This window comes from Humulus lupulus, chromosome 3 (genome assembly GCF_963169125.1).
Source record: "Humulus lupulus chromosome 3, drHumLupu1.1, whole genome shotgun sequence".
NCBI lineage: Eukaryota > Viridiplantae > Streptophyta > Magnoliopsida > Rosales > Cannabaceae > Humulus > Humulus lupulus.
The window spans coordinates 264,028,747-264,043,441 of NC_084795.1; the positions used below are offsets into that span (position 1 = coordinate 264,028,747).

Genomic DNA, 14,695 nt, shown 5'->3' on the forward strand with positions numbered 1-14,695 from the left:
CCCATTTTCATTCTGGTATGCTAAGTGGTTGCAATAAGCCTGCAGGCCGCTGATGTTCTGCTTTCACTTGCTGGCATACTAGACATTTAGACACAAATTCTGCTATATCCTTCTTCATTCCTGGCCACCAATACATTTCCTTGAGATCGTGAGTCATCTTGGTCGACCCAGGTGAACTGAGTATGGGGTACTGTGCGCTACTTCTAGAATCGTCATCTTAATCCTTTGATCATTTGGCACGCATACCCGATCCTTATATCTCAATAACCCTTGACCTGATATTGAGAAATCTGTGGCCTTACCTTCTCTAACTGCATCCATGTGTGCTACTAGTGTGTCATCATGCCCTTGCCCAATCTGTATATCTTCTAGCAGATTTGACTGGATAGACAAGTTAGCCAGCTTACCGTCAACTACTTCTCTTCCGGCATTTATCAGCTTCTGTTGCAGCGACTTTTCTATTCCGGCTAGTGCTGCTAAACCTCCATAATTCTTCCTACTTAGCGCATCGGCAACTACGTTTGCCTTTCCCAGGTGGTATAGGATTTCACAGTCGTAATCCTTCACTAGCTCTAACCACCTGCGCTGCCTCATGTTGAGCTCCTTCCGAGTAAAGAAGTACTTTAAGCTTTTGTGGTCCATATAATCTCACACTGTTCTCCATAAAGATAATGGCGCCAGATTTTTAATGCAAATACCACTGCTGCCAACTCCATATCATGAGGATAGCGTTGCTCGTACTCCTTCAGCTGCCTTGAGTTGTAGGCTATCACCTTGTCATTCTGCATCAGCACACAACCCAACCCTTGCTTCGACGCATCGCAGTAGACTACAAACTTGTCGGTACACAGAGTACTGGTGCTGAGCACAGCTTATCTTTAAGCAACTGGAAGCTCTCTTCATACTTATCAGTCCAGTTGAACCTTTACTGTTTCTGGGTCAGGTTGGTGAGCAGAGTGGCTACCTTAGAAAAGCCCTCTACAAACCTCCGATAATAACCTGCTAATCCAAGAAAGCTTTTTACTTCTGACACATTCTTTGGTCTTGGCCAATCCTTCATAGGCTCTACCTTGGATGGGTCTACTACAATTCCATCCTTGGATACAATGTGCCCGAGGAACGCCACTTGCGAAATCCAAAACTCGCATTTCTTGAACTTGGCATAGAGTTGATGCTCCTTTAGTCGTAACAAGATTAACCTTAAGTGTTCCTCGTGCTCGACTTCGTCCTTTGAGTATACTAAGATGTCGTCGATGAACACTACGACGAATTTATCCAAGTAATCCTTAAAGACCCTATTCATTAAATCCATAAACGCGACTGGAGGGTTGGTAAGACCAAAAGACATAACTAAGAACTTGTAATGCCCATAACGAGTTCTAAAAGCTATCTTAGGAATTTCCTCTTCCCGTACCTTGAGCTGGTGATACCCGGACCGTAGATCAATCTTTGAGAATACGGTCGCGCCTCAGAATTGATCAAACAAATCGTCAATCCGGGGTAGCAGGTACTTATTCTTAATCGTTACCTTATTAAGCTCGCGGTAATCTATGCATATCCGCATGCTTCCATCCTTTTTCTTCACAAATAGAACTGGTGCTCCCCATGGCGAATGGCTCGGTCTAATGAAACCCAAGTCTAGGAGTTCTTGTAGCTGCGTCTTTAACTCCTTGAGTTCTGTAGGTGCCATTCAGTATGGTGCCTTGGAGATAGGCTCGGTGCCTGATACTAATTTGATTGTGAAGTCAATTTCCCGAGTCGGCGGCAACCCTGGTAAGTCATCAGGAAATACTTATGGGAATTCTCTTACAATGCGGACGTCTCCAACCTTAAGTGGTGTTTCCTTTACCACATCTGTGATGCTGGCTAAGAATGCTTGACATCCTTTTTCTATCATCCTTTGAGCTTTGAGAGATGATATTAGTGGTGTGCGTAGTCCTAAAACTTGTCCCATGAAGCACAGTCTCTGGCCGTCAGGAGTCTCGAATGTCACTTTCTTGTGTTTGTAGTCGATGGTTGTATCACGTCGAAGTCTTTGATCTCCAGTTCTATCAGGTCTCCGTCTAGTTCTACGTCCTCAATCTTGATCAGTACACCTCGTACTATCTGTGATGATATAACTACTTTGCCCGAAGGCAACTCTGTTACAAACCTAGTTCTAAATCCTTCACAAGATTTATCTAGTTTTTCTATTATTCCTAACGAGATATGCGAATGAGTGGCTCCTGAATCAAATAATACAGAACATATATTATTAAGGATAAAAACCTGACATGTGACCACCTTATTGCTAGCATCAGCTTCTCCTTGGGTTAAGGCAAATACCCTGGCAGGAACCATCTTGTCTTCCTTTTTCCCCTTTGGCTTGAGCTGGGGACAGTCTCTCTTCCGGTGTCCTTCTTGACCACAGTTGTAACATCCCTTGGTGTTTGCCTGGCATTCACCAGGATGTTTCTTCTGGCACTTAGTACATTGCGGGTATTCTACATAACCCGACCTACTGCTTCCATTGTTTGTCCGTGCCCTTTTATCGCTATCAGACTGCTTATTGTCAGGATGCCTTCTTTTCTGACCGTTATTGTTGTTGCTAGACTGATTGCTGTTGTTGTGGTGGTGGTTGTTCTGACTAGTCTGAGGTAGACTTGACTATTACGTAGCTGGCTGAGGAGGCGGGCTGGGCCGTGGCTAGAGGCAGGCCTAGCTTCAAAATCACCATTTTGTCGTTCTTTTCTTTCAAAACTACCACTTTTCTTTTCTCTTCTTTATTTTCAAGCATAAAAATTGCAAAGTACATCCTACAAAATAAGTAAACATTAAATTAGAATAAAATATTTTCAATTATAAATTAACTCATATTAAGTCCATGCAAATATTAATTAAAATTTAATTTACTTTGGCAATTAAGTTCAATAAAATCACATTTTTAACTTTTAATCTAACAACACAAATTTCAAATAATTAAACCACAACATATTATAATAAAATATCTATAAAAACACACAAAGATATATAAAATCATGATAAGACTAATAAATTCAAAATTACTTAAAAACTTAATAAATTACTTAAAAACATAAAGACTAAGCAACAATTAGCATAAAAAATATGGTAAAATTACTCTATTTTGTAGAGTTATCACCAAGTTCAACAATTACACTTATAAAAATTGTATTTGTTGACTTTAGTGGTCAAAAGGCTTTGACCGTTGTCGATTGGCGCCAATTACACCATGATGTAGTATTTTCAGAAACCATAACTAATTATGATGTATTTTAGACCTAATTAACAGTTAGATTACCAACTACTATGAAAATTAGTCATCACCATGTCTTCATTATGCTATTAACAAACAAATTAACCAATACTATACTTGTGACAAGGAGTATGTTTGTAGAAAAATATATCAATCACAAAAAACTACAACTAACTAATATTAAAAATAATTAATGCTAAACATTCAACCATCTAATGAAACTTATTGTGAAATACATTGACAAAAATAATTAATGCTAAAAGTTTTACCATCTATTTTAAAAAATAAATCTAATTGATTTTTTTGTCAAATACATTAGCAAAATTGATTAATGCTAAACATTCTACTTTTTTTTTTTAAAAAAAAAAACATCTATTTAATTTTATTGTCAAATAAACATTCTACCATCTATAGAATATTATTATTTTTAAATCCAATTAATCTTATTGTCAAATAAACTAGGAAAGCTTATAAATGCTAAACATTTGACAATTTATAATTTTTTCGTGAAAAAAATATCTAATTAACCTTATTATCAAATATATTGACAACATTAATTAATGCTAAAGATTTTACCATCTATAATTTTTTTTAAAGAAATCTATTTAATCTTACTGTCAAATACAAATAAATTGGAAAAATTAATTAATGTTCAATATTTTTCCATATATATATTTAAAAATATCTAATTAATATTATTGTCAAATATATTACAAAATTAACTAATGCTAAAAATTCTTCAATATATAAAAGTTTCTTTTTAAATCTAATTAATCTTAGGGAAATTATCCCTTATACAGTCTTTTATCATTATTTTTTCATATTTACGTTATTTTTTTTATTTTCATTTTTATAAAACTTTTTATTCAAAATTACGGTTTAAATATTTTTTATTTCTTCTTTATTACTTCTTCTGCTCTTTCTCTCCCGTGTCATAAAACCAAGTGTGCATACAGAGTTTATTTGTTCATCCAAGAATCTCATTTTATATAAGCAGGACCACTTCCCTGTATAAATATATTTCAACTTTTAAAAACAAATGATTTGTACTGTACATCATCATAATTGTCAAATTTAACATCATTCAAAAAATAAAAACTTTAAATAGTGACAGAAATATTGTACATAATCTTATTAAAATATATAAATCACAAGTTCCACCTTACACATAGATATGATTTATTTTTTCTCTTATATATAATATCTTATAAATTGTTGAATTTGAAGTTTTCTTAAGTAACTTTTTGTATATATTTTTCATAGAGTTTAAGTTTGTTTCCAAGGATTTTCCTTGTAATGGTGCAAGACCACTTTTAACGACAGCCTCAGAAGATAAATAAATCATTATTTTCCATTTTCTTCTTCCATCCTTATGCAACTCATGCAATCCTCTACAACCTCGACAACCCAATGCAATCTAATGCAACTTTTAAAAGCTCATTTGCAAACTTCATCCTTATGTAACTTACGCAACCTCAAATGTAAGCCAATACAACCCAATGCAACCCTAATAATGCAACTAATGACAATTTTAAAGTTTATATATGCAACTCATGCAACCCTCTACAACATCAAATACAAGTCCAATGCAATCTAAAATAATTTTAGAAAATCTCATTTGCATATTTTATTCTTATGCAATCCAATGCAACCTCAAATACAACCTAAACCAACCCACTGCAACCTCAAATGCAAGCTCATGCAATTTATTGCAACTTAAAAGCTCATATGCTAATTTAATCATGATGCAACTCATGCAACCATAAATGCAAGCTCAATGCAACCTCATGCAATCTCATACAACCCAATGCAACCTAAAACAACTTTAGAAAGCTCATTTGCAAATTTCATCCTTATGCAACTCATGTAACTCACTACAACCTCAAATGCAAGTTCAATGCAACCTAAAACAACTCACTGTAACCTCAAATGCAACTAAATCAACTTAAGCAACATCATTATGCAACTTTATCATCCTTATGCAACTCATGCAATCCACTGCAAACTACAAGCTCATGCAACCCAACGCAACCTCAAGTAACCCACGACAATCTCAAATCATATGCAATTGATTGCAACCTATTGTAATCTCAAATGCAAACCTATGCAACCCCAAGCAACTCATTGCAACCCCATGCAACATAAATAAACTTTAAAAAAATTATTCACAAATTTGATACTTATGCAATCCAAAGCAACCTCAAATGCAAGCCTAATGCAATTAAAACAACCCATTGCAATCTTAAATGTAAGCCCATGCATGCACCTTTAAAACTCATATGTTAATTTCATCGTTATGTAACTCATGTGGCCAAACTAACATCAAATGCAATCCCAATACAAACTAAAGCAACCGACTACAATCTCAAATGCATGCTCATGTAATCTAATGCAACTTAAAAAACTCATATGCTAATTTCATCCTTATGCATTTCGTCCAATAATGTCATGATAACTTGGTTCATTCATAAACCCCTATGTGGTACTATTCAATAAAATTATATCAGACATTTTACTAATATATATGGTTCATTGAACTATATGGTAGCTAAACACATCCACCTACCATTCACAATATTAGCACAACTCGTTTTTTTAGAGACAAAATTATTAAACTTTAAAAAAGGCGAGCTAATAATAAAATTATATGAGAAGGCAACCAAGATCTTACATATCCATTTCAAGGGTGTTGAATTCTTTAATATTAGAATATAAATGATTAATTATCTCATCACTAACTCAATCTTCGTTGCATATGATTAAAATGGTGGCTATATATAAAAATTATAACTATATATGTAACTGTAAATACATATATATAAATATTGATTAATTATTGTCAAGTAATTGTGACTTTTTCTTCCTATGATTAAATTTTATGGAGATAAATTACATATTATTAACGTTGCATGTAGGAGTAAGTGTGCAAACTTTTATTTTGTAAATATATAATATACATGATGACACTACTACATATATTATATCTAAATATATTTTAATTCTCTTATTACAATTTGATGATATATATATATATATATATGTGGAGCCATTTACATAGCTAGCAATTACAAAATGGTGACTATAGAATGAGGTCTTGTAGTGCAGATCGTAATTTGGAAAATAGAAAAATTAAATTAAGTATTAATAAAATAAACTTTTACTTACCGTATAAATAAAACAAATATTTTTTTTTATAAACGTATTAATAAAAAAGTCCTTTAATCTTATTGCCAAATATATTATAAAAATTAATTAATACTAAATATTCTATCATATATCAATATTTTTTTTAAAAAAAATACCACTTAAAAGAATTATAATGCATATATTCTCAAGTCGTGTATATAATATATATTCTCAAACTTAATTAATGGTAATTCAATTACCTCAAAATATCATCTCCTCTAAAAAAGAAAATCAAAAGTACTGGTATTGCTGGAATTATATTGAAAAGTTTACCTCCAAAACAACCTGAATGCATATAATTATTATTACGTTGTCTTTGATTTGGATTATGTAACTTATACATTTAATTACATCCTTACCTGTATATCATTACTTAACTAATTTTGTTAATAAGATTAAAATTCTACTTATATTGTCCTTAATGCCCTTACTTTATCCCTAAAGTAAAATTTTAATTCTAAAAAATAATAGAAATGGTTGCCGCAACCGCTTGTAGTAAGTTTATACTGTAATTTTAAATATATAAGATGATGACAAGTGTATAAAAAATAGGCCTCACCTTTGAGGGATATAGTCATGTGAGGGATGAAACAACTCACCATATTATATATATAATATGTATTATTACTCTTATGGACCCCGATTCCGTCCTACCTTGTATGAAGACGGGACATTGTTCGTTTTTTAATATGGGTCGTTAGATCAAGTTTTAATTGATCCAACGGCTGGGGTGTGCTCTGCAAAAAGACTGTTCCCATGTCAATTTCTATCAGTTACAGTCTAGTTTTAGTAGGGGTATTGATGGAGTAAGGCAACCGGTCACTTCTTCTATGTTTAAACCAACTCCATCTTTTCTCTTTACTCTCATATTAACCTTCCGAAACAAAATCAGAAATCCTCATTCTTCCAAAATTTCTTCCGTTGCTCGGAAACGAATTCAGTGCATGGCTTGATCAGGAAAATTTATTCCGTTGAACCTCCAAAATTTCTTGCGTTGCTCGGAAACGAATATTGAGGTACGTATTCTAGGTTAGTTGTTTTAAAACCCTCTAATCTCTTTGAAAATTTCCACTAACCTCTTATGATAGAAAACTAACACTCTATTTTTTTTCAACCTTTTCTTGTTGTTGTTTGTGAAACAGAAACATTTATTGGCAGGGTGTTCTGTCATTAAATCCACAGTGGAGAAAGTAGCATTTGTTGTTCTTGAGGTACGAAATTTGTGTTTGTTTCTTTGTATGATATTTTGTCAATGATCTTTAGTGTAAAGATGAAATTTTTGAATAGTTTTTGGGTGAAAAATTGTTTGTGCTTTCTATTCATTTTCTATGTTCAAAATTTCTGATAATGGAGTCTTGGTTTTAATGTTTTGGCTAAAGAATATTTAGTGCTAATAATGCACAATTGCTCCCTCTGTTGGGTGTGGTGTTGTGTTTGATTTCATGGTCTTGAAACTTGTTTGTGCAATTCATTAGTTCATAAGCACTAACAACTATACTATCTATGTGTGGTGTGTGATTTGGGTGTGGTGTGTCTTCAAAAGTATTTGGCTCTTCCATTTTCTCATCATTGCATGTAATAAAAATGATAATGGAAAAAAAATTTGTAAAACGTTAAAATAGTAATTGTTGACAAAAGATTATGACTCGGAGTCTGATGATGATAAGGAGGACGATTCATTGCCCTCCTTTAAAGAAAAAACTGAGCCACCACCAGGGGAGCTTGGAGATGTATCCAAACCAGCAGCAAGATGACCAGATTTGTGCAAACCAACTTTAACATCAGGAGTTAACAATGGAGAGTCTTGGTCATATCCAGACTCAGAATTTCCAGAGCCTTGCATTTGGAGATCAGATGATATACTTTTATATGATTCTTTTGTCACATGATCATAGCGCTCAGCCAATGATCTATACAGTTGGTGAAACTCTTTCACTTTAGTAATCAACTCTGGTTTCTTTTGAAAATACATTTCAACATTCAATGTCAAAGAACCATCTTCTTCAATCAGATATAGCATTCGCCTTACACTCTGGTCCATCTCTGTGAAGGAGAATCTTTTAGTTACTCCACTTTTGTCATTGAGTACATATATATATATATATATTAATTTATATTGACAAACTTCCAGCAATCGAACAATCTCAAAATAAATGAGCAAGCATACTAGGAAGATCATCATGTTGGACATGTTTTGTAGAAGTGATTGACAAATTAAACATTACAACCATAAGATAGCTGCTTACCCTTAAGATTGTCTGCCAGCCATTTTGAACTATTTGGATTAATCTCCCAACTTGAACCAGGAGTGTTTGATTTAGTGATATTCATATTAACAAAGTCAAAATAGTACATTTTTTTAAACATTTTGATAATTGGGTTTTGATGCCTGAGTGCACCATACTGTGTCTTGACATTATTGGTTGGTCTTAATGATAAATGTTAGTTATCTACACGTTATTTACAAATATTAGCACAGAGATTTAATAAAAGGTACACAGCTGTTACTATAGGATGCACATTTATATATATATATATATATTTTTTTTGTTGCTAGAACTCATGGCCTTCAACATTTATATTAATTTTTTTGACTTGAAAGATGATTATCTACTATTTATTTATCTTTTTTAATTTTTGGAAATACATGGTTAAATTATTTTCTTTATAATGAGATTTTATGTTACTCATTATTTTCTTAATAATGAGATCTTAAAAAGGGTCCCAACATCAAAATTTTATGTTACTCATTATTATGCATATGATAATTGTTTTGAAGAATAAACTATGCAAGAATGGCTATGGCCTCCTAATCTATTATTGGCCCCAAGAAAATTATGAGAGAATGTTAGAGTTTACTATTTATATGTATATTTATATTATACAGTTATGCAACCGAAGTAAGTTATTAGAAAAGTTCTAATGACAAGCACTAACTGGAATTGACTTTACCTTCTTAAGAGTGAACCAGTAGTATATCAATTGAAGACAACTACGTCTATGCATGAACCTCTCCCATATTACCGCAGTATTTAAATTCATTATATATATAAATACAATCTATTTTGATATATTGTTCTTCTTTATTGGACACATTAATGGTTGTAGTTTTTACAACGTGCAATATAAAAACATAGATCTTTAACTGAATTTCATGCCATTTATTTATGTTTGCTGATATTGGTGTGAATAATACTTTGCAAAAATGACCTTTTAATATGTATGTAGAAACTAGTTTGTTAATAGACTTATTTTGATTGTGATATACCCAAGTTCTGGATTTCGAGATTTAGTTGGATTTGATATGTATGTAGAAACTAGTTTATTTATTATTTCTATTTAATTATTATTATTGTGTTGAGTGTCTGACATTTACTTGTTTGCAATAGTAAGAAAATTTCTTGATACATTGTCAAGTAGAGTGACTAATTTAGGGCCTAAGTGAAATAGATACTTGAAAGTGAACCTTTAACTAGTTGCTGACCTAAATATCTTTTGCTTTTACTTTTGAAAAATCAGATAATCTAAACTTAGGGGCATCATAGACATCATATTGAAATTGTAAACTTTATCCCTATGACACATTAGCAACTTTGTCAATTATTAATATTTTTTCCCTGCATAAGTCAAAAAAATTTATCTGAATACTTATTTGGATTGGCTAACCATCAGGTTGGTTTTGCTACTTTGAGGAATTAATTGATGCAAATGAGCATTGTTCTTGGTATCATTATTTTTTCATGAGTCCGAATTTTAAAATGGAGTTGCAAAACTGAGTCATTGCTTTCTTCTTGTTAGCTATAATAGAACCTGTTAATTATAGCTTGGCTTAGCATGCCTTGAGATATGTATATTTTTGTTGACAAGGTCCTATGATTCTCAAATAAGCTATGCAAGCTGTGGAAATTATTCTTTAATACCTATCTAGAGAACTGATTTGGTTTTCCTTTTATGTTTAGTATCATATTGTTTTCATTGCATTCATTATTCAAAGGTTCATTTCTCTTTTCTATGAAGGACCATTATCTTTAGAAAAAATAATATTCTCCTTTCTCTTTGTTTCCATTTTTCAAGACTAAAAATAACAAATATTCTCCAAACTATGTCTGAAAAAAGAGAAAGACTATATAATTATCTTAATGCTTCATAAATGCTCCCATTGCAACTTGTTTTGGCTGCCCTATATTCGTGCCTCGGCTCATTTTCTTAGCTGCCCAATATGTTGATGCAAGGCTTAAAAACTATAAAAGATATCCACTAAAATATTAGCAAATATTCATGACTGTAGTACTATCCTCTCTTTGTTGTTAAATTGTAATCCATACTTGTTAAATGTATCTTTTGTAAGTAGCAATTTATTGGGGAAAAATTATTAAAAAAATAGCTAATATATATTTTAAAAATGCTAGCAAATCCAATAAAACAGCGAGGAATAGTTTATTATATGAACTAGAGGTTGTATAAGTTTACAAGTAGAATTATCCTTAATTTTGGAGCTAATTCTTGACTTTTTGCAGGCTAAATTATTTAGTTGTTGCCTGAATCACTGTGCTAGTCATAAATTATTGATCATTTTTTAAATGACGATTAAACGAAAGCGCGGTGTTGTGGTTACTAATGATAAGGTGGCCAAGAAGGGTGTGGTTAAGAACGAAAAGGTCGCTGCTAAGAAGGACAATGTGACTGATGTAATGTGAGTATTTGTTACTATTGTTTTTTTCAATTAGTTTGTTGAGTATTGATTAACTGGCCACATTATTTTGTATTTAATGTTTACTATGTTCTATTCTATTAGGAGTGCTACAATTGAGAAAATGGCAACGAAAACTGCTCGAAAAATGGAGGCCACTATAAGAGAGCAGAATCGAATTCAGCTCGCTGGGGTATGATACTGTACTTGGAATATAACCACACTTTGTATTTTTCATGTGTTATTTATTAGCAATGATTAATGGTATTATTTGGTTTCGTGTAGATGCAGAAGGAGCTGGCTGGAAAGTGGATGGTTGCTTTCAATACAGCCTCCCCAAAGAATTTTGGAAAAATAAAGGAATTAATACAGCTTCTACTAGCAAGTCTGGAGAAGATGAGGTTTGTTTAGAGGTTGATTCACGTGACATAGTCACAAGATGTTCCTTTGAACGGGTAGTTAGAATAGTGAGTTGCTTAACTAATGAACAAAAAGCAATGGTAGTAGCGGCAGGGTTTGGTTCATATTTAAATGTTGATTTTCCACACGTGTACAGTCCACTAGTTCAGTGGCTTGTTCAGGGGGTTGATGTGGGTAGTAACTGTCTCAATCTATATGGTCATAAGATTTTATTATCAAGTAGGATTTTACAACGTGTACTGGACATTCCGAATGGTCACTTGCCCATTGAAGTTGATGAAAGAGTCCGTGATAAGGATCTTAAGGCTAGGATTTCAGGTGGCAAACCTCGAATCTCTCTTGCATATTTGGAGAAAAGTCTTAATAATTACAAGTTGGCTGATGATTTTTTCCTAGGGAATTTCATTCTTATGATTGTTGGCAGCGTCTTGGTCCCTAGTGCTAGACCGGATATTCGAGCCAGTTGCATAAATGCAGTAAGTGATCCCACCAAGATTCGGTCATACAACTGGGTCGACCACTCATACAGCACGCTAATGAAATCCATTGGCAAGTATCAGTCTAATTCTTCATATCACATAAACGGATGCACTGCTTTTCTTCAGGTAATCATTTTCTTTAATATCTAACTTATCCACTTTATCATATTTTATTTAACTTTACTTTGCATACATTGTTTAATTGGTTACTGACCCATATTTATTTTACTTTATAGCTTTTGTACTTTAGCCATATTGATGTGGCCAAATTTTCTGTTGACCGGAGTGTTCCTCCAATTAAATTTTGGAATGATGCTTCTTGCAAAAGGGTGAAGAATCATATTTGTCACAATGGTGGTTATAGTGGGTGAAAAATTGTAAGAACCTTCTTATATTTCCTTTTTTTTTATTAATTTTCTTGTATTTTATGTTGGCTAATGTTGTCTGTTGATACCAGATCAAACTCGTGGATGTCCTGAATGACAATGATACTAGTCTGTCTACCTCATATAATGATGTTATTAACTTATTGATGGAGAAAGTTACGAAGCTATGCTCTCAAATGGATTCCTTGGTTGCCTTAGTTGAGGGGTTACCAGAGGTTATTAAGGTAATGGTTTCAAGGGAGATGAAGAATTTCATTGCAAACAATGTGGTTGTGGATGGCCCTCCTAAACAGGACGACCATACTATTCAGATATGACATAAATTCCACACAGGATCCAGGTTTTTCATTCAAGACATTTCCCATCACATTTGAGAGTGGTCTACCCCAGCAGAATTCTGAGTATGATACTAGTCTTTATCTTTTGAAATTTATGAAAGCACTTGGAGATGGGAACGGAATGGTGTACGAGGTACGAGCGTACATTATTTTGATTTAAATGAACACATTAGTGAAATTTTACTTGTTAACACTTGTATTTACTGTTTACTTGTATCCAGTTTGATACCATGGCTGAGCGATACCGTCTTGGCCATGAGATTGTTCTCCACGAGCTAAATCAAAATATGGAGCAAGTACTGAGGGAAAGTGAGGACCACTTTGAGATTGAATTTGGGCTAGCTAGTGGAGACACTGTTATATATTTGGAAGAGGAAACCAGTCCACCATCTGAATGTCTAGGCAGTCCGAGCAAAGACATACCCGACGTGCGTTTTTCGACAAAGAAAGCAAAGTGGGCAAACATGATACCTATCGTGTCGTCTAGGACTCGAAGTGCTTCTAAGAATTTTGTTTCACGTAAACTTTATATTTAGAAATCAAGTTAACACTATTGCTTTTGTGAGTTACATTAACATGTTTTTTTTCCTTAAGTATAAAATATGACAATAATTATTAGCTTTACCTACTGCTATTGTTGTCTTTTGGTACTATAATCATTTTCTGGGTGGATTGGTATGATACTCCTGACTGGTTTTGGACTTATGGCATTTATGACCATTAAGAATGTCGAAACAACAGTAGCATGTTATTAAACCTCTCTGCTTTGGACTTCTTTCCATGTGTACTATGAAACTAATCAATCTGATGTAGTTCTGTATTGTTTTATCTTGTTTTTTTTTTCATAATGGGTCATGGTGTGGATGGATTTCATTGCTATAAAGACATGGTGTGGATGATATTAGGTTATGGTATGCAGCCATACAATTTATGTTTTTGTATGTGGTCTCTAGTTAGATTATAATTGAAATTCATATCACATATTGGTTACAATCAAGAGCTTATGGTTTGGAATAATTTATTTGTTAACAGAACCTAACTATTAGAGATCCTTATAACATATAAGTTATGAGTGTTTCCATAAGGAATATCTTTATTAAGTTCATTTATTGTGTTCTTGCCATTTGTTCTTATATGTAAAAATCTTTCAATGAATCATGTCACTTTTTAGACTGGATAAACATTATTGGAATCTATATAGCATATGCATAACATAAACTAAAGCCAAACATAATGACTAAATTTAGGATTAAATATATGAAAGTGGGAGGATTAAATAGATAGTAGTTGACAATAACTTAGTCAAAGAGCCTACCACACTGAACTCTAAATGAACATTAAAATACATAGGAAAACCAATGACAAGAAAATGATAAATATCTTAAGCCGTTTGCAAGTCAACACCAACTCTCCATATTTCCTCTCATCTTCCTCAATAAGAGCAAGCAATTTGCGCAATGCATCCATTGACCTGTTAGACAGTTTTGATTCACACTAGCTAAAGTGACCACATCCACTATGGTCACTAGCCGACTAAATAAAAAAATATAGCATATAAAATATGTCATTATTAAAATGGAACTCAAGTATATTATTGAAGAAGAGAGTATTTGGATCTCATAGCAAGAATACTTACATAGTTTAAACACCCATAAAATTGTCGACCAGGATTGTTTCTCGTCCACGCAGTTCGTATCACGACTCTAGTTCCACAAGCACATTTTTGATGGCTTTCATCAACAATAATCCCAGTGACCGATCCTTCAGTGCTTGTTTCACTAGCATAATTCATGGTATTTTCATGGTGGCCTTCCGGAAAAGATGAACAAAACATTGGTTGATGTTGCTCCATGTTCTTTGACCTCTCCATTATAAGATTGAAAAATATTGAAAATATATTAGTATGTTCTTGGTGGGCATCGACCAAGTTTTACTACATCTTA

General features: G+C 33.0%; 1 protein-coding gene across 1 annotated transcript; it reads right to left on the reverse strand.

Annotated features, from left to right (window-relative positions):
* Positions 1–8,065: 8,065 nt before the first annotated feature.
* LOC133821626 (protein NETWORKED 4A-like) lies at positions 8,066–8,770 on the reverse strand. Its single transcript, XM_062253806.1, has 2 exons — positions 8,686–8,770; positions 8,066–8,482 (listed from the first exon to the last, which is right to left on the reverse strand). Exons 1-2 carry the CDS (start codon positions 8,768–8,770, stop codon positions 8,079–8,081), a joined length of 489 nt encoding a protein of 162 aa, XP_062109790.1. The 3' UTR covers positions 8,066–8,078.
* Between the last annotated feature and the right edge of the window lie 5,925 nt (positions 8,771–14,695).